This window comes from Salvelinus namaycush, chromosome 20 (assembly GCF_016432855.1).
Source record: "Salvelinus namaycush isolate Seneca chromosome 20, SaNama_1.0, whole genome shotgun sequence".
Taxonomy (NCBI): domain Eukaryota; kingdom Metazoa; phylum Chordata; class Actinopteri; order Salmoniformes; family Salmonidae; genus Salvelinus; species Salvelinus namaycush.
Genome location: NC_052326.1, coordinates 54728621 through 54750416, shown reverse-complemented (window position 1 = coordinate 54750416; position 21796 = coordinate 54728621). Strand labels below are relative to the sequence as shown.

At 47.0% G+C, this 21796-nt stretch overlaps 1 protein-coding gene across 1 annotated transcript in view; it reads right to left on the bottom strand.

The window, feature by feature from the left end:
* Nucleotides 1–5762: 5762 nt before the first annotated feature.
* The window catches only part of LOC120065512 (E3 ubiquitin-protein ligase RNF123), a 283067-nt gene continuing 267033 nt past the window's right edge, over nucleotides 5763–21796 (bottom strand). Inside the window, exons 37-38 of the mRNA XM_039016569.1 lie at nucleotides 10440–10525; nucleotides 5763–6285 (exon numbers count right to left, since the gene is read on the bottom strand). Coding sequence (XP_038872497.1) covers nucleotides 6192–6285; nucleotides 10440–10525 — 180 coding nt within the window. The 3' untranslated portion in view covers nucleotides 5763–6191. The remainder of the gene's footprint in view (nucleotides 6286–10439; nucleotides 10526–21796) is intronic.

Here is a 21796-nt window from a genome sequence, read left to right as displayed (position 1 = left end):
TATACCTGTATCATGTATTATAACTACCATGTATTATACCTGTATCATAACTACCATGTATTATACCTGTATCATGTATTATACCTATCATCATGTATTATACCTGTATCATGTATCATAACTACCATGTATTATACCTGTATCATGTATTATAAATATCATGTATTATAAATATCCTGTATTATACCTGTATCATGTATTATAAATATCATGTATTATAAATATCCTGTATTTTACCTGTATCATGTATTATACCTGTATCATGTATTATACCTGTATCATGTATTATACCTGTATCATGTATTATAACTACCATGTATTATACCTGTATCATGTATTATAACTACCATGTATTATACCTGTATCATGTATTATAACTACCATGTATTATACCTGTATCATGTATTATAACTACCATGTATTATACCTGTATCATGTATTATAACTACCATGTATTATACCTGTATCATGTATTATACCTGTATCATGTAGTATACCTGTATCATAACTATCATGTATTATACCTGTATCATGTATTATAACTACCATGTATTATACCTGTATCATGTATTATGCCTGTATCATGTATTATAACTACCATGTATTATACCTGTATCATGTATTATAACTACCATGTATTACACCTGTATCATGTATTATAACTACCATGTATTATACCTGTATCATGTATTATACCTGTATCATGTATTATACCTGTATCATGTATTATACCTGTATCATGTATTATACCTGTATCATGTATTATACCTATCATCACATATTATACCTGTATCATGTATTATAACTATCATCACATATTATACCTGTATCATAACTATCATCATGTATTATACCTGTATCATGTATTATAACTACCATGTATTATACCTGTATCATGTATTATACCTGTATCATGTATTATACCTGTATCATGTATTATACCTATCATCACATATTATACCTGTATCATGTATTATAACTATCATCACATATTATACCTGTATCATGTATTATACCTGTATCATGTATTATACCTGTATCATGTATTATACCTGGATCATGTATTATACCTGGATCATAACTATCATCATGTATTATACCTGTATCATGTATTATACCTGTATCATCATGTATTATAACAGCAGGCTGTAGATTAGATGTTACTGAAGTTGCAAAAGGGGATGTCGCCTCATCCAGGCACCAGAGTAGATCAGGCCAGAGAAGTAGACAGACCAAATGAATCCCCAATGGAGGGCATTGAAATGATCAGCACTGAAACACTCATACTTAATCTACTGGTGTCCCCCAGAGCTAGGTGCTAGGTCCTCTCTAATGGTGTCCCCCAGGAGCACCTATGTCTGATTACTGTGCATTGTGGGTACTACTTAATCTTCATGTTTATGGATTCAAGAACAATGTTTCAGAAATGCATTAAGAATAATGTACCCACAATGCACAGTAATCAGACATAGGTGCTCAAACATGTGTTACGGAAGTTTCCTCCTCCTCCTCTCACGTCTGAGTTGTTTCCCCGAGTTCAGTACAGTCCTCCATGGATACAGAGCTAGACGAGAGAATAGACAGAGGAATAGAGAGCTCGCTAATGTCTGAAGGCAGAATATTTCTCCAGCACTCAGATTATCCAGTGTGTGTAATCTGATCACTTTATATTCCAGCTCCGGCCAGAGTGAATGATCTACAGAGCCCTTCCGAAGTATTCACACCACTTTGACTTATTCCACATTTGGTTGTGTTGCAGTTTAAATTCAAAATGGATGAAATAGATTATTTTTCCTCACCCATCTACGCACTATTACCACATAATGACAAAATGAAAACATGTTTAACCATTTTTTTGCAAATGTATTGAAAATGAAATACAGACAATGTCCAATAAGGCTGATAGCTGTAATCGCCGCTAAGGTGCTGCTACAAAGCATTGACTCAAGTGTGAATACTTACATAAATCAGAGTTTTGCACATCTGAATTGTACAACATTTGCCTATTATTCCAGCTCTGTCAAGTTGATTGTTGATCATTGCTAGACAGCCATTTTCAAGTCTTGCCAAATATTTAAGCCAATTTAAGCCAAAGGTCACGTAGGAACACGCAATGTTTGTCTTTGTAAGCAACTCCAGTGTATATTTGGCCTTTTTTGCAGTCGGCATGCCAATTAAACGCTCCCTCAATTTCAGACATCTGTGGCATTGTGACAAAACTGCATGATTTTAGAGTGGGTTTTTATTGTCCCCAGCACAAGGTGCACATTTGTAATGAATGACCATGCTGTTAAATCAACTTCTTGATATATCTGTCAGGTGGATGGATTATCTTGGCAAAGGGGCGGCAAGTAGTCTAGTGGTTAGAGCGTTGGGCCTGTAACCGAAAGGTTGCTAGATCGAATCTCCGAGCTGACAAGATAAAAATCTGTCGTTCTGCCCCTGAACAAGGTAGTTAAACCCACTGTTCCTAGGCCATCATTGTAAATAAGAATGTGTTCTTAAGTGACTTGCCAAGTTAAATAAAGGTTAAATAATAAAAATAAAAAGGAGAAATGCTCACTAACAGGGATAAAAAACACATTTGTGCACAACATTTGAGAGAAAAAAGCTTTTTGTGCGAATGGAACATTTCTGGGATCTTTTATTTCAACTCATGGAACCAGCACTTTACACCCGCGTTTATATTTTTTGTTCAGTGTAAATAAAAATGAACAAAACAGGTCAGAAAACTAACTGAAATTAAACTGAATTTAAAAAGAGGAATCATATAAAAACAAAAAAAACTATTATATCTTTGGCTCTCATACATCACACACCTCTCCCTCCCTAACCCTCTCATACATCACACACCTCTCCCTCCCTAACCCTCTCATACATCACACACCTCTCCCCACCCACCCACCCCCCCTCTCCCTCCCTAACCCTCTCATACATCACACCTCTCCCTCCCTAACCGTCTCATACATCACACCTCTCCCTCCCTAACCCTCTCATACATCACACCTCTCCCTCCCTAACCCTCTCATACATCACACACCTCTCCCCACCCACCCACCCCCCCTCTCCCTCCCTAACCCTCTCATACATCACACACCTCTCCCTCCCTAACCCTCTCATACATCACACACCTCTCCCTCCCTAACCCTCTCATACATCACACACCTCTCCCCACCCACCCACCCTCTCCCTCCCTAACCCTCTCATACATCACACCTCTCCCCACCCACCCACCCTCTCCCTCCCTAACCCTCTCATACATCACACACCTCACCCTCCCTAACCCTCTCATACATCACACACCTCTCCCTCCCTAACCCTGTCATACATCACACACCTCTCCCCACCCACCCACTCCCTCCCTAACCCTCTCATACATCACACACATCTCCCCACCCTCTCCCTCCCATACATCACCCACCTCTCCCCACCCACCCTCTCCCTCATCACACACCTCTCCCCACCCTCTCATACATCACACACCTCTCCCCACCAGCCCTCTCCCTCTCCCTAACCCTCTCATACCTCTCCCCACCCGCCCTCTCCTTTCTACCAAAAAAACACAGTAGTCAATGGCTTTAGGATAAATAATTTACTGCTGTTACACCATCAATATATGTGCACTCTCAGTCACCAAGGAGAAATAAAAAGCAATACGCCTCCCCATTTCCTCCCTTCCACTTCCAAAAATACACACCAAAAAAACAAAAAACTGTTCATATTTAATATTGCTTATACAACCTAAAAATCCCTTGGCTAGCACAGCAGTATAGCCTAAACCTGGGCACCTCTTACACACTAAGACACACCTGAAACACACAATAACACACACCAATATGATAACTAATAAATATGTTAATATGTCAATATGTGTCCCAAGTGTATAGTGTCATGCAGACCTTATATCCACTTAGATCCTATCGGATCACATATAGATTCCTGTAGGCCTTCCATAAACATCCCAAACCTTGATCCTTTCTCTGGACAGTCCATGTATTTGGTGGAATGGCAAGGCAATGATGGGTAGACTTCTCTCCACGTCATACTGCGGTGGAGCGAACGCTACGTCATTTACGCTGGCAGTCCAATTCTTATCTTTTACCCAATAATTGGCAAAATATCAATTAGGTAGCAAAAGTTCAGAACTGGGCTGCCTGTGTAAACGTAGCCAGAGGACTTCTGAAAGACACTTGTCATAGAGACGAATGTTCAGGTGTCCACAATGGATCATGGCGGACAGGTGGGTGTGACAGAAAGGATAGAACACACACACACACCTCTGGTGAGACAGAACACACACACACCCCTCTGGTGAGACAGAACACACACACACACACACACACACCTCTGGTGAGACAGAACACACACACACACACACCCCCCTCTGGTGAGACAGAACACACACACACACCCCTCAGGTGAGACAGAACACACACACCCCTCAGGTGAGACAGAACACACAGAGACAGAGAGAGAGACAGAGAGTGAGAGAGAGACAGAGAGAGACAGAGAGTGAGAGAGACAGAGACAGAGAGACAGAGACAGAGAGTGAGAGACAGAGACAGAGAGTGAGACAGAGACAGAGACAGAGACAGAGAGAGAGAGAGAGAGAGAGAGAGAGAGAGACCACTGTCTTCTGTCCTGTCCAAACTAACACCTCACCTGTATCAGAGGTTACCCATCAATCCTACAGCTGTCTTTTATAATATGGATATCAACTGTGTTATAAGATATTTGTATTTGTATTGGCTGATAAAGTCCTGTAATAAGATAACAAGCAAACTGCAGGAACAGAAAACCACTTGGATTTGGATATCAGAGTGGATCGAGAGGCAAAAGTTTAAGCCTTGAGGAGAACCAGAAAGTGAAGACTCACTATATAATTTTTGTTATCTGTAACAGGTGAAGGGAGGAGAGAGGGGGATTGACATGGGAGTCATCTAACAGGTGAAGGGAGGAGAGAGGGGGAGAGACATGGGAGTCATTTAACAGGTGAAGGGAGGAGAGAGGGGGGAGAGACATGGGAGTCATTTAACAGGTGAAGGAAGGAGAGAGGGGGAGAGACATGGGAGTCATTTAACAGGTGAAGGGAGGAGAGAGGGGGGAGAGACATGGGAGTCATTTAACAGGTGAAGGGAGGAGAGAGGGGGGAGAGACATGGGAGTCATTTAACAGGTGAAGGAAGGAGAGAGGGGGAGAGACATGGGAGTCATTTAACAGGTGAAGGAAGGAGAGAGGGGGGAGACATGGGAGTCATTTAACATGTGAAGGAAGGAGAGAGGGGGGAGACATGGGAGTAATTTAACAGGTGAAAGGAGGAGAGGGGGGAGAGACATGGGAGTAATTTAACAGGTGAAGGGAGGAGAGAGGGGGGAGACATGGGAGTAATTTAACAGGTGAAGGGAGGAGAGGGGGGAGAGACATGGGAGTAATTTAACATGTGAAGGAAGGAGAGAGGGGGGAGACATGGGAGTCATTTAACAGGTGAAGGGAGGAGAGGGGGGAGAGACATGGGAGTAATTTAACAGGTGAAGGAAGGAGAGGGGGGAGACATGGGAGTAATTTAACAGGTGAAGGAAGGAGAGGGGAGAGACATGGGAGTCATTTAACAGGTGAAGGGAGGAGAGGGGGGAGACATGGGAGTCATTTAACAGGTGAAGGAAGGAGAGAGGGGGGAGACATGGGAGTCATTTAACATGTGAAGGAAGGAGAGGGGGGAGACATGGGAGTCATTTAACAGGTGAAAGGAGGAGAGGGGGGAGAGACATGGGAGTCATTTAACATGTGAAGGAAGGAGAGAGGGGGGAGACATGGGAGTAATTTAACAGGTGAAGGGAGGAGAGGGGGGAGTTATCTGGGGAGCTGTCGGAGTAACAACGCTGGTGGAGTAGAAGTGTCTGTTCCTGTCTGTTTTCTGGCTAGACCTTCTGGTCTGGTGATCAATATGGAGAGTTTCCAACATGTCAGGGGGCAAAGTGAGGGAACATTGTGCTTGATGAGGTGAGTGGTAGTGCGTGTCTGTGTGTGTGTACCTGTATGCTCTGTGTGAGAGAGTGCATCTAGGGTCTCTCAGGTGTGTGTTCAACGTGGTTGCTGTTGTCCGAGCCTAGTGTGTGTGTGTGTGTGTGTGTGTGTGTGTGTGTGTGTGTGTGTGTGTGTGTGTGTGTGTGTGCGTGCGTGTGTATGAGGTGTTAAGATGGCTTGCTGTAGTCCTCCACTCCAGTGATGGTGGCCTTGCAGAAGAAACAGTCCTTGTTGTTCATCAGGTGCTGATTTATACACGCTCTGGAGGGGACAGACAGAGAGACGAAGGTTAGTCTACACGCTCTGGAGGAGACAGACAGAGAGACGAAGGTTAGTCTACACGCTCTGGAGGGGACAGACAGAGAGACGAAGGTTAGTCTACACGCTCTGGAGGGGACAGACAGAGAGACGAAGGTTAGTCTACACGCTCTGGAGGAGACAGACAGAGAGACGAAGGTTAGTCTACACGCTCTGGAGGGGACAGACAGAGAGACGAAGGTTAGTCTACACGCTCTGGAGGGGACAGACAGAGAGACGAAGGTTAGTCTACACGCTCTGGAGGAGACAGACAGAGAGACGAAGGTTAGTCTACACGCTCTGGAGGGGACAGACAGAGAGACGAAGGTTAGTCTACACGCTCTGGAGGGGACAGACAGAGAGACGAAGGTTAGTCTACACGCTCTGGAGGGGACAGACAGAGAGACGAAGGTTAGTCTACACGCTCTGGAGGGGACAGACAGAGAGACGAAGGTTAGTCTACACGCTCTGGAGGGGACAGACAGAGAGACGAAGGTTAGTCTACACGCTCTGGAGGAGACAGACAGAGAGACGAAGGTTAGTCTACACGCTCTGGAGGGGACAGACAGAGAGACGAAGGTTAGTCTACACGTTCTGGAGGGGACAGACAGAGAGACGAAGGTTAGTCTACACGCTCTGGAGGGGACAGACAGAGAGACGAAGGTTAGTCTACACGCTCTGGAGGGGACAGACAGAGAGACGAAGGTTAGTCTACACGCTCTGGAGGGGACAGACAGAGAGACGAAGGTTAGTCTACACGCTCTGGAGGGGACAGACAGAGAGACGAAGGTTAGTCTACACGCTCTGGAGGGGACAGACAGAGAGACGAAGGTTAGTCTACACGCTCTGGAGGGGACAGACAGAGAGACGAAGGTTAGTATACACGCTCTGGAGGGGACAGACAGAGAGACGAAGGTTAGTCTACACGCTCTGGAGGGGACAGACAGAGAGACGAAGGTTAGTCTACACGCTCTGGAGGGGACAGACAGAGAGACGAAGGTTAGTCTACACGCTCTGGAGGGGACAGACAGAGAGACGAAGGTTAGTCTACACGTTCTGGAGGGGACAGACAGAGAGACGAAGGTTAGTCTACACGTTCTGGAGGGGACAGACAGAGAGACGAAGGTTAGTCTACACGCTCTGGAGGGGACAGACAGAGAGACGAAGGTTAGTCTACACGCTCTGGAGGGGACAGACAGAGAGACGAAGGTTAGTCTACACGCTCTGGAGGGGACAGACAGAGAGACGAAGGTTAGTCTACACGCTCTGGAGGGGACAGACAGAGAGACGAAGGTTAGTCTACACGCTCTGGAGGGGACAGACAGAGAGACGAAGGTTAGTCTACACGCTCTGGAGGGGACAGACAGAGAGACGAAGGTTAGTCTACACGCTCTGGAGGGGACAGACAGAGAGACGAAGGTTAGTCTACACGCTCTGGAGGGGACAGACAGAGAGACGAAGGTTAGTCTACACGCTCTGGAGGGGACAGACAGAGAGACGAAGGTTAGTCTACACGCTCTGGAGGGGACAGACAGAGAGACGAAGGTTAGTCTACACGCTCTGGAGGGGACAGACAGAGAGACGAAGGTTAGTCTACACGCTCTGGAGGGGACAGACAGAGAGACGAAGGTTAGTCTACACGCTCTGGAGGGGACAGACAGAGAGACGAAGGTTAGTCTACACGCTCTGGAGGGGACAGACAGAGAGACGAAGGTTAGTCTACACGCTCTGGAGGGGACAGACAGAGAGACGAAGGTTAGTCTACACGCTCTGGAGGGGACAGACAGAGAGACGAAGGTTAGTCTACACGCTCTGGAGGGGACAGACAGAGAGACGAAGGTTAGTCTACACGCTCTGGAGGGGACAGACAGAGAGACGAAGGTTAGTCTACACGCTCTGGAGGGGACAGACAGAGAGACGAAGGTTAGTCTACACGCTCTGGAGGGGACAGACAGAGAGACGAAGGTTAGTCTACACGCTCTGGAGGGGACAGACAGAGAGACGAAGGTTAGTCTACACGCTCTGGAGGGGACAGACAGAGAGACGAAGGTTAGTCTACACGCTCTGGAGGGGACAGACAGAGAGACGAAGGTTAGTCTACACGCTCTGGAGGGGACAGACAGAGAGACGAAGGTTAGTCTACACGCTCTGGAGGGGACAGACAGAGAGACGAAGGTTAGTCTACACGCTCTGGAGGGGACAGACAGAGAGACGAAGGTTAGTCTACACGCTCTGGAGGGGACAGACAGAGAGACGAAGGTTAGTCTACACGCTCTGGAGGGGACAGACAGAGAGACGAAGGTTAGTCTACACGCTCTGGAGGGGACAGACAGAGAGACGAAGGTTAGTCTACACGCTCTGGAGGGGACAGACAGAGAGACGAAGGTTAGTCTACACGCTCTGGAGGGGACAGACAGAGAGACGAAGGTTAGTCTACACGCTCTGGAGGGGACAGACAGAGAGACGAAGGTTAGTCTACACGCTCTGGAGGGGACAGACAGAGAGACGAAGGTTAGTCTACACGCTCTGGAGGGGACAGACAGAGAGACGAAGGTTAGTCTACACGCTCTGGAGGGGACAGACAGAGAGACGAAGGTTAGTCTACACGCTCTGGAGGGGACAGACAGAGAGACGAAGGTTAGTCTACACGCTCTGGAGGGGACAGACAGAGAGACGAAGGTTAGTCTACACGCTCTGGAGGGGACAGACAGAGAGACGAAGGTTAGTCTACACGCTCTGGAGGGGACAGACAGAGAGACGAAGGTTAGTCTACACGCTCTGGAGGGGACAGACAGAGAGACGAAGGTTAGTCTACACGCTCTGGAGGGGACAGACAGAGAGACGAAGGTTAGTCTACACGCTCTGGAGGGGACAGACAGAGAGACGAAGGTTAGTCTACACGCTCTGGAGGGGACAGACAGAGAGACGAAGGTTAGTCTACACGCTCTGGAGGGGACAGACAGAGAGACGAAGGTTAGTCTACACGCTCTGGAGGGGACAGACAGAGAGACGAAGGTTAGTCTACACGCTCTGGAGGGGACAGACAGAGAGACGAAGGTTAGTATACACGCTCTGGAGGGGACAGACAGAGAGACGAAGGTTAGTCTTGCGTGGTGTGTGTGTGTGTGTGTGTGTGTATACACGCTCTGGAGGGGACAGACAGAGAGACGAAGGTTAGTCTTGCGTGGTGTGTGTGTGTGTGTGTGTGTGTGTGTGTGTGTGTGTGTGATAAATGATCTGTGGGGGACAGAGAGACACACTCATATTTGGTACTTCTCAATCACACACATCTGGGGTGGCAGACGCTCAAGGACAGAATCCATATTCTTCTGTCGTCCGAATAGATGACAACATTTGGGATGAATCAAGGCAAGATAGCAGGAGTCTCAAGGTAGCAGTAGTTAATTGTGAAATATATTATGTACCAATTACGCAAATCAGAATTACTTTCTTGGTAAGCATTATGTGAACTACATGAATGTTCTCCTGCCAATCACCCTGGGTAAATGCTCTCCTTTCAGTACCCATAAGCCAATGGGAATACGTAATAACGCAATTAATATATGTCATATAATTTCACATTTCTATACATAATTAAGATAAACATTCTGTTAAAATATACACCAAGAGGACTGAGCTCAGAACAACTAGTGTGTCGGTTTAATATAGTTCTATGGCTGTGAACGTCGCCAGAAGGCTTATCGACGTTTCCAAATTAAAACATTCATGCCATTACATTATACATTCCATTACGTCCCGCAGTAAAGTGAAGGCCTGAGAGGCATCGAGATGCAGAGAAGTCTGTCACCACGTGTTCATTATCTAAATGGATGATGATGATGATAATGCCTGTAAGTAACAGAGCAGAGTGTGCTGTGTACAAGTAGTGGATGGAGGGGGGGGACAAAAAATGTATTTAGCCAAGTGTTGACATGATTTTGGGGATGATTTAAAAAAAAAAAAAATTCTATTCAAAAAATGTATTTAGCCAAGTGGCATTAAGGCATTGAAAACAAATGATATTTTACAATAAAGTCCTAGTTGGTCAAAAGGTGAAAAGATCAGACAAAAAAATGACTATATATTTTAAAAACACAACGCTGATGATGGTAACTTACTTGCAGGACTTGTGAGAGCAGGGTTTGAAGACAGCAGAGATGGAGTGTGCATAGCAGATAGGACACAGGTCTTCCTCACTGGTGGGCTGGGGGGAGAGTGACAGTTAGAGATAAAAGACTAACAGCCTACACATTTTGTACTGTAAGTGTACTCTACTGGTGTCCCCCAGGGCTAGGTGCTCTCTACTGGTGTCCCCCAGGGCTAGGTGCTCTCTACTGGTGTCCCCCAGGGCTAGGTCCTCTCTACTGGTGTCCCCCAGGGCTAACCCCTCTCTACTGGTGTCCCCCAGGGCTAGGTACTGGGCCCTCTCTACTGGTGTCCCCCAGGGCTAGGCCCTCTCTACTGGTGTCCCCCAGGGCTAGGTACTAGGCCCTCTCTACTGGTGTTCCACAGGGCTAGGTACTAGGCCCTCTCTACTGGTGTCCCCCAGGGCTAGGTGCTAGGTCCTCTCTACTGGTGTCCCCCAGGGCTAGGTCCGCTCTACTGGTGTCCCCCAGGGCTAGGTACTATGTCCTCTCTACTGGTGTTCCCCAGGGCTAGGTACTAGGCCCTTTCTACTGGTGTCCCCCAGGGCTAGGTCCTCTCTACTGGTGTCCCCCAGGGCTAGGTGCTAGGTCCTCTCTACTGGTGTCCCCCAGGGCTAGGTGCTATGTCCGCTCTACTGGTGTCCCCCAGGTCTAGGTGCTAGGTCCTCTCTACTGGTGTCCCCCAGGGCTAGGTACTAGGCCCTCTCTACTGGTGTTCCCCAGGGCTAGGCACTAGGCCCTCTCTACTGGTGTCCCCCAGGGCTAGGTGCTAGGTCCTCTCTACTGGTGTCCCCCAGGGCTAGGTCCACTCTACTGATGTCCCCCAGGGCTAGGTACTATGTCCTCTCTACTGGTGTTCCCCAGGGCTAGGCACTAGGCCCTCTCTACTGGTGTCCCCCAGGGCTAGGTGCTAGGTCCTCTCTACTGGTGTCCCCCAGGGCTAGGTCCGCTCTACTGGTGTACCCCAGGGCTGGGTACTATGTCCTCTCTACTGGTGTTCCCCAGAGCTAGGTACTAGGCCTTCTCTACTGGTGTCCCCCAGGGCTAGGTGCTAGGCCCTCTCTACTGGTGTCCCCCAGGGCTAGGTACTATGTCATCTACTGGTGTCCCCCAGGGCTAGGTACTAGGTCCTCTCTACTGGTGTCCCCCAGGGCTAGGTGCTATGCCCGCTCTACTGGTGTCCCCCAGGGCTAGGTGCTAGTTCCTCTACTGGTGTCCCCCAGGGCTAGGTGCTAGGTCCTCTACTGGTGTCCCCCAGGGCTAACCCCTCTCTACTGGTGTCCCCCAGGGCTAGGTACTGGGCCCTCTCTACTGGTGTCCCCCAGGGCTAGGCCCTCTCTACTGGTGTCCCCCAGGGCTAGGTACTAGGCCCTCTCTACTGGTGTTCCACAGGGCTAGGTACTAGGCCCTCTCTACTGGTGTCCCCCAGGGCTAGGTGCTAGGTCCTCTCTACTGGTGTCCCCCAGGGCTAGGTCCGCTCTACTGGTGTCCCCCAGGGCTAGGTCCGCTCTACTGGTGTCCCCCAGGGCTAGGTACTATGTCCTCTCTACTGGTGTTCCCCAGGGCTAGGTACTAGGCCCTTTCTACTGGTGTCCCCCAGGGCTAGGTCCTCTCTACTGGTGTCCCCCAGGGCTAGGTGCTAGGTCCTCTCTACTGGTGTCCCCCAGGGCTAGGTGCTAGGTCCTCTCTACTGGTGTCCCCCAGGGCTAGGTGCTATGTCCGCTCTACTGGTGTCCCCCAGGTCTAGGTGCTAGGTCCTCTCTACTGGTGTCCCCCAGGGCTAGGTACTAGGCCCTCTCTACTGGTGTTCCCCAGGGCTAGGCACTAGGCCCTCTCTACTGGTGTCCCCCAGGGCTAGGTGCTAGGTCCTCTCTACTGGTGTCCCCCAGGGCTAGGTCCACTCTACTGATGTCCCCCAGGGCTAGGTACTATGTCCTCTCTACTGGTGTTCCCCAGGGCTAGGCACTAGGCCCTCTCTACTGGTGTCCCCCAGGGCTAGGTGCTAGGTCCTCTCTACTGGTGTCCCCCAGGGCTAGGTCCACTCTACTGGTGTACCCCAGGGCTAGGTACTATGTCCTCTCTACTGGTGTTCCCCAGAGCTAGGTACTAGGCCTTCTCTACTGGTGTCCCCCAGGGCTAGGTGCTAGGCCCTCTCTACTGGTGTCCCCCAGGGCTAGGTACTATGTCATCTACTGGTGTCCCCCAGGGCTAGGTACTAGGTCCTCTCTACTGGTGTCCCCCAGGGCTAGGTGCTATGCCCGCTCTACTGGTGTCCCCCAGGGCTAGGTGCTAGTTCCTCTACTGGTGTCCCCCAGGGCTAGGTGCTAGGTCCTCTACTGGTGTCCCCCAGGGCTAGGTACTAGGCCCTCTCTACTGGTGTTCCCCAGGGCTAGGCACTAGGCCCTCTCTACTGGTGTCCCCCAGGGCTAGGTGCTAGGTCCTCTCTACTGGTGTCCCCCAGGGCTAGGTATACTCTACTGATGTCCCCCAGGCCTAGGCACTAGGCCCTCTCTACTGGTGTCCCCCAGGGCTAGGTGCTAGGTCCTCTCTACTGGTGTCCCCCAGGGCTAGGTACTATGTCCTCTCTACTGGTGTTCCCCAGGGCTAGGTACTATGCCCGCTCTACTGGTGTCCCCCAGGGCTAGGTGCTAGTTCCTCTACTGGTGTCCCCCAGGGCTAGGTGCTAGGTCCTCTACTGGTGTCCCCCAGGGCTAGGTGCTAGGTCCTCTACTGTTGTCCTCCAGAGCTAGGTGCTAGGATCGCTCTACTGGTGTCCCCCAGGGCTAGGTGCTAGGTCCTCTCTACTGGTGTCCCCCAGGGTTAGGTGCTAGGTCCTCTATTGTTGTCCTCCAGAGCTAGGTGCTAGGATCGCTCTACTGGTGTCCCACAGGGCTAGATACTAGGTCCTCAACTGGTGTCCCAAAGGGCTAGGTAGTAGGTCATCTCTACTGGTGTCCCCCAGAGCTAGGTACTAGGTCCTCTCTACTGGTGTCCCCCAGGGTTAGGTCCTCTACTGGTGTCCCCCAGAGCTAGGTACTAGGTCCTCTCTCAACTGGTGTCCCAAAGGGCTAGGTACTAGGTCCTCTCTACTGGTGTCCCCCAGGACTAGGTCCTCTACTGGTGTCCCCCAGAGCTAGGTACTAGGTCCTCTCTATTGGTGTCCCCCAGGGCTAGGTACTAGGTCCTCTCTACTGGTGTCCCCCAGGGCTAGGTGCTAGGTCCTCTTTACTGGTGTCCCCCAGGGCTAGGTACTAGGTCCTCTCTACTGGTGTCCCCCAGGGCTAGGTCCTTTCTACTGGTGTCCCCAGGGCTAGGTCCTCTCTACTGGTGTCCCCCAGAGCTAGGTACTAGGTCCTCTCTACTGGTGTCCCCCAGGGCTAGGTGCTAGGTCCTCTCTACTGGTGTCCCCCAGGGCTAGGTGCTAGGTCCTCTCTACTGGTGTTCCCCAGGGCTAAGTACTAGGTCCTCTCTACTGGTGTCCCCCAGGGCTAGGTACTAGGTCCTCTCTCAACTGGTGCCCCAAAGGGCTAGGTAGTAGGTCATCTCTACTGGTGTCCATCAGGGCTAAGTACTATGTCCCCGCTCAACTGGTGTCCCCAAGGACTAGGTGCTAGGTCCTCTACTCTCTCCTTTCGGGAAAAATATGACCACGACTCCATTTTGCTCCTCCCTTCCTATAGGCAGAAACTCAAACAGGATGTAGCTGTGCTAAGGACTATTCAACACTGGTCTGACCAATCGGAATCCACGCGTCAAGATTGTTTTGATCACGCGGACTGGGATATGTTCCGGGTAGCCTCAGAGAACATCAACGTATACACTGATTCGTTGAGTGAGTTTATAAGGAAGTGTATAGGAGATGGTGTACCCACTGTGACTATTAAAACCTACACTAACCAGAAACCGTGGATGGATGGCGGAATTCGTACAAAACTGAAAGGGTAAACCACTGCATTTAACCATGGAAAGGTGACTGGGAATATGGCCGAATACAAACAGTGTAGTTATTCCCTCCGTAAGGCACTCAAACAAGCAAAACGTCAGTACAGAGACAAAGTAGAGTCGCAATTCAATGGCTGACACACACCTTTGCACCGCTTTGAGGATAATACAGTGCCCGCTACCAAGGACAGTGGGCTCTCCTTCTCCGTGGCCGATGTAAGACAATTAAACGTGTCAACCCTGGCAAGGCTGCCGGCCCAGACGGCATCCCTAGCCGCGTCCTCAGAGCATGCGCAGACCAGCTGGCTGGTGAGTTTACGTACATATTCTATTTCTCCCTATCCCAGTCTGCTGTCCCCACATGCTTCAAGATGTCCACCAAGAGTGTGCAAATCTGTCATCAAGGCAAAGGGTGGCTACTTTGATGTGTTTAACACTTCTTTTGGTTTTCTACATGATTTCATATGTGTTATTTCATTAGTTTTGATGTCTAGTAAAAAAAGAAAGAAAGAAAAACCCTTGAATGAGTAGGTGTGTCCAAACTTCTGAGTGGTACCGTATATCTAAATGACATGTTGAAAACAACAGTATGGCTACACACAGGAACTTCCTGGCCAAAGGCAACAACTACCAAGGGCAATAAATCTACCACCATCGCATAACTAGGAATACCTAGGCTATAGAATGTTACAGCAGACTAATATATATAGAGGAAGGCTTGAGGTGATATTGGAATAAACATCCATATAATTACTATGGACCGTAATAACCTGATTTATTTATGAGGCAGGATGTGGAGGGGAGGGAAGAGGGAGGCCAGGGTAAAGAAAATAAAGGGTAAAGGAAACCGCTATTTGACAGTGTGCCAGACAGAGCTAAGTTAGTTGTGTCCAGGACTTGAACTGGATTGATAAGTCTTTATATTTAGGTTCAATGTTCATTATATATTAGAGACGATATACTTTGAGACGCCAGACTCAATTAGTCAAACATTTGAGGTGCTGTTACTCTGAACTAGTGAGGACTAGCACAACTCAAGCATTGATCGTTTCCATAACGACACACTGTTCCTTATAAAAGTTAACCAGCTGCACCATTGAGAGCATCTTGACTGGCTGCATCACCGCCTGGTACGGCAACTGCAAGGCACCCGACCGCTAAGCGTTACATCACTGGGTGGTGAGCACAGCCCAGTACATCACTGGGTGGTGAGCACGGCCCAGTACATCACTGGGTGGTGAGCACGGCCCAGTACATCACTGGGTGGTGAGCACGGCCCAGTACATCACTGGAGCTAGGCTCCCTGCCATCCAGCACCTCAATATCAGGTGGTGAGCACGGCCTAGTACATCACTGGGGCCGAGCTCCCTGCCATCCAGGACCTCTATACCAGGCGGTGTAGGAGGAAGGCAAAAAAATTGTCATAGACTCCAGCCACCCAAGACATAGACTTTTCTCTCTGCTATCGCACGGCAAGCAGTACCAGCGCACCAAGTCTGACAGCAACAGGACCCTGAACAGATTCTACCCCAAAGCCATGATGCAAATGAATTATTTAAAAATCATACAATGTGATTTTCTGGATTTTTGTTTTAGATTCCGTCTCTCACAGTTGAAGTGTACCTATGATAAAAATTACAGACCTCTACATGCTTTGTAAGTAGGAAAACCTGCAAAATCGGCAGTGTATCCAATACTTGTTCTCCCCACTGTATATATACGGTGTTGTAACAATGTACAAATAGTTAAATTACGAAAGGGAAAATAAACAAATATAGGTTATATTTACAATGGTGTTTGTTCTTCAAATGGTTGCCCTTTCCTTGTGGCAACAGGTCACAATCTTACTGAGTTAATTTGCAATGGTTTCTTCAACTTGGAGTCCACCTGTGGTAAATTCAATTGACTGGACATGTCTATATAAGGTCCCACAGTTGACAGTGCATGTCAGAGCAAAAACCAAGCAATGAGGTCGAAGGAATTGTCCGTAGAGCTCCGACACAGGCTTGTGTCGAGGCACAGATCTGAGGAAGGGTACCTAAACATTTCTGCTGCAATGAAGGTTCCCAAGAACACAGTGGCCTCCTTCATTCTTAAATGGAAGAAGTTTGGAAACACCAAGACTCTTCCTAGAACTGTCCGCCCGGCCAAACTGAGCAATCAGGGGAGAAAGACCTTGGTCAGGGAGGTGACCAAGAATCCGATGTTCACTCTGACAGGGCTCTAGAGTTCCTCTGTGGAGATGGTTATCCTTCCGGAGGGTTCTCCCAATTCTGCAGCACTCCACCAATTAGGCCTTTATGGTAGAGCGGCCAGACGGAAGCAACTCCTCAGTAAAAGGCACATGACAGCCGGCTTGGAGGTCTGAGGTTTCTGGTCTGATGAAACCAAGAATGAAGTCTTTGGCTTGAATGCGAAGTGTCACATCTGGAGGAAACCTGGCACCATTCCTACAGTGAATTATGGTGGTGGCAGCATCATGCTGTGGGGAGGTTTTTCAGAGGCAGGGACTGGGAGACTAGTCAGGATTGAGGCAAAGATGAATGGAGCTAAGTACAGAGAGATCCTTGATGAAAACCTGCTCCAGAGCGCTTAGGATCTGACTGGGACGAAGGTTCACCTTCCAACAGGACAACGACCCTAAGCACACAGCCAAGACAATGCAGGAGTGGCTTCGGGACAAATCTCAGAATGTCTTTGAGTGGCACAGCCATAGCCCGGACTTGAACCCAATCGAACATCTCTGGAGAGACCTGAAAATAGCTGTGCAGTAACGCTCCCCATCCAACCTGACAGAGCTTGAGAAGATCTGCAGAGAAGAATGGGATATACTCCCAAAATACAGTTGTGCCAAGCTTGTAGCGTCATATCCAAGAAGACTTGAGGCTGTAATCGCTGCCAAAGGTGCTTCAACAAAGTACTGATTAAAGGGTCGGAATACTTATGTACAGTGGGGCAAAAAAGTATTTAGTCAGCCACCAATTGTGCAAGTTCTCCCACTTAAAAAGATGAGAGAGGCCTGTAATTTTCATCATAGGTACACTTCAACTATGACAGACAAAATGAGAAAAGAAATCCAGAAAATCACGTTGTAGGATTTTTAATGAATTTATTTGCAAATTATGGTGGAAAATAAGTATTTGGTCACCTACAAACAAGCAAGATTTCTGGCTCTCACAGACCTGTAACTTCTTCTTTAAGAGGCTCCTCTGTCCTCCACTCGTTACCTGTATTAATGGAACCTGTTTGAACTTGTTATCAGTATAAAAGACACCTGTCCACAACCTCAAACAGTCACACTCCAAACTCCACTATGGCCAAGACCAAAGAGCTGTCAAAGGACACCAGAAACAAAATTGTAGACCTGCACCAGGCTGGGAAGACTGAATCTGCAATAGGTAAGCAGCTTGGTTTGAAGAAATCAACTGTGGGAGCAATTATTAGGAAATGGAAGACATACAAGACCACTGATAATCTCCCTCGATCTGGGGCTCCACGCAAGATCTCACCCCGTGGGGTCAAAATGATCACAAGAACAGTGAGCAAAAATCCCAGAACCACACGGGGGGACCTAGTGAATGACCTGCAGAGAGCTGGGACCAAAGTAACAAAGCCTACCATCAGTAACACACTACGCCGCCAGGGACTCAAATCCTGCAGTGCCAGACGTGTCCCCCTGCTTAAGCCAGTACATGTCCAGGCCCGTCTGAAGTTTGCTAGAGAGCATTTGGATGATCCAGAAGAAGATTGGGAGAATGTCATATGGTCAGATGAAACCAAAATATAACTTTTTGGTAAAAACTCAACTCGTCGTGTTTGGAGAACAAAGAACACCATACCTACTGTGAAGCATGGGGGTGGAAACATCATGCTTTGGGGCTGTTTTTCTGCAAAGGGACCAGGACGACTGATCCGTGTAAAGGAAAGAATGAATGGGGCCATGTATCATGAGATTTTGAGTGAAAACCTCTTTCCATCAGCAAGGGCATTGAAGATGAAACGTGGCTGGGTCTTTCAGCATGACAATGATCCCAAACACACCGCCCGGGCAACGAAGGAGTGGCTTCGTAAGAAGCATTTCAAGGTCCTGGAGTGGCCTAGCCAGTCTCCAGATCTCAACCCCATAGAAAATCTTTGGAGGGAGTTGAAAGTCCGTGTTGCCCAGCAACAGCCCCAAAACATCACTGCTCTAGAGGAGATCTGCATGGAGGAATGGGCCAAAATACCAGCAACAGTGTGTGAAGACTTACAGAAAACGTTTGACCTCTGTCATTGCCAACAAAGGGTATATAACAAAGTATTGAGATAAACTTTTGTTATTGACCAAATACTTATTTTCCACCATAATTTGCAAATAAATTCATTAAAAATCCTACAATGTGATTTTCTGGATTTTTTTTCTCATTTTGTCTGTCATAGTTGAAGTGTACCTATGATGAAAATTACAGGCCTCTCATCTTTTTAAGTGGGAGAACTTGCACAATTGGTGGCTGACTAAATACTTTTTTGCCCCACTGTAAATGTAATATTTCAGTTTATTTTTATTGCAACAATTTCTACAAAACCTGTTTTTGCTTTTTCCTTATGGGGTATTGTGATGTCATTATAGGGTATTGTGATGTCATTATGTGGTATTATGTGTAGATTGCCGAGAAAAAATAACTGTCAAAGTCGGAAGTTTACATACACTTATGTTGGAGTCATTAAAACTCATTTTTCAACCACTCCACACATTTCTTGTTAACAAACTATAGTTTTGGCAAGTTGGTTAGGAAATCTACTTTGTGCATGACACAAGTAATTTTTCCAACAATTGTTTACAGACAGATTATTTCAGTTATAATTCACTGTATCACAATTCCAGTGGGTCAGAAGTTTAGATACACTAAGTTGACTGTGCCTTTAAACAGCTTGGAAAATTCCAGAAAATGATGTCATGGCTTTAGAAGCTTCTGATAGGCTAATTGACATTATTTGAGTCAATTGGAGGTGTACCTGTGGATGTATTTCAAGCCCTACCTTCAAACTCAGTGCCTCTTTGCTGGACATCATGGGAAAATCTAAAGAAATCAGCCAAGACCTCAAAGGCAATTGTAGACCTCCACGAGTCTGGTTCATCCTTGGGAGCAATTTCCAAACGCCTGAAGGTACCACGTTCATCTGTACAAACAATAGTACGCAAGTATAAACACCATGAGACCACGCAGCCGTCATACCGCTCAGGAAGGAGACTCATTCTCTCTCCTAGAGAGGAATGTACTTTGGTGCAAAAAGTGCAAATCAATCCCAGAACAACAGCAAAGGACCTTGTGAAGATGCTGGAGGAAACAGGTACAAAAGTATCTATATCCACAGTAAAACGAGTCTTATATCAACATAACCTGAAAGGCTACTCAGCAAGGAAGAAGCCACTGCTCCAAAACCGCCATAAAAAAGCCAGACTACGGTTTGCAACTGCACATGGGGACAAAGATCGTACTTTTTGGAGAAATGTCCTCTGGTCTGATGAAACAAAAATAGAACTGTTTGGCCATAATGAACATCGTTATGTTTGGAGGAAAAAGGTGGAAGCTTGCAAGCTGGAGAACACCATCGAAACCGTGAGGCAAGGGGGTGGCAGCATCATGTTGTGGGGGTGCTTTGCTGCAGGAGGGACTGGTGCACTTCACAAAATAGATGGCATCATGAGGAAAGTAAATTATGTGGATATATTGAAGCAACATCTCAAGACATGAGTCAGGAATTGTGACAAGCTTGGTCGCAAATGGGTCTTCCAAATGGACAATGACCCCAAGCATACTTCCAAAGTTGTGGCAAAATGGCTTAAGGACAACAAAGTCAAGGTATTGGAGTGGCCATCACAAAGCCATGACCTCAATCCTATAGAAAATTTGTGAGCAGAACTGAAAAAGCATGTGCGAGCAAGGAGGCCTACAAACCTGACTCAGTTACACCAGCTCTGTCAGGAGGAATGGGCCAAAATTCACCCAACTTATTGTGGGAAGCTTGTGGAAGGCTACCCGAAACGTTTGACTCAAGTTAAACAATTTAAAGGCAATGCTACCAAATACTACTTGAGTGTATGTAAACTTCTGACCCACTGGGAATATGACGAAATAAATAAAAGCTGAAATAATTATCTCTACTATTATTCTGACATTTCACATTCTTAAAATAAAGTGGTGAATCTAACTGACCTAAGACAGGGAATTTTTACTAGGATTAAATGTCAGGAATTGTGAAAAACTGAGTTTAAATGTATTTGGCTAAGGTGTATGTAAACTTCCGACTTCAACGGTATTTAAATCAATTATACAATAAGGCTGTAACGTAACAAAATGTGGGGAAAGTCAAGGGGTCTGAATACTTTCCGAATGCACTGTAATACAAATCTAGGATCAGCTAACTAACCTAAGATCACATTTTGTTGTGTTACAGCCTGAATTTAAAATGGATTAAACAGACATTTTGTGTCACTGGTCTACACACAATAACCCATAATGTCAAAGTGGAATTATGTTTTTAATTTTTTTTACTAATTAATAAAAAATGTAAAGCTGAAATGTCTTGAGTCAATAAGTATTTAGGCGAACCTACATGAGTTCAGGAGTAAAAATGTCACATAATAAGTTGCATGCACTAACTCTGTTTTGCAACAAAAGTGTAACATTATTTTTTAACGACTACCTCATCTCTGTACCCCACACAATTATCTATAAGGTCCCTCAGTCGAGTAGTGAATTTCAAACACATATTCAACCAAAAAGACCAGGGAGGTTTCCAACGCATTGTAAAGAAGGGCACCTACTGTACAACCATTCTGATTATTATTTCAGCCTGCTGGTCATCTATGAATGTTTGAATATCTAGAAGAACAATCTGGGCTTAACGGCCATGTACTCTTACAGTCTCCACCGGCGCAGCCAGGAGAGGACTGGCCACCCCTCTGAGTTTTCCCTAGCCACCGTGCATTGCTTGCTCTTTGGGTTTTTAGGCTGGGTTTCTGTATAAGTACTTTGTGACATCTGATGATGTAAAAAAGGCTTTATAAATACATTTGATTTGATTTAGATGGGTAAAAAAAATATATAAATTAAAAGCAGACATTTAATATCCCTTCGAGTGAAGTAAAACATTTAGTTAATTAAATGCACTTTGGATGGTGCATCAATACACCCAGCCATTACAAACATACAGGTGTCCTTCCTAACTTAGCTTAACTTAACTTCCAGAGAGGAAGGAAACCGCTCAAAGATTTCACCATGAGGCCAATGGTGACTTTAAAACAGTTATACTCTAATGGCTGTGATAGGAGAAAACGGAGGATGGATCAACAACATTGTAATTACTCCACAATACTAACCGAAATGACTCAGTGAAAAGGATGC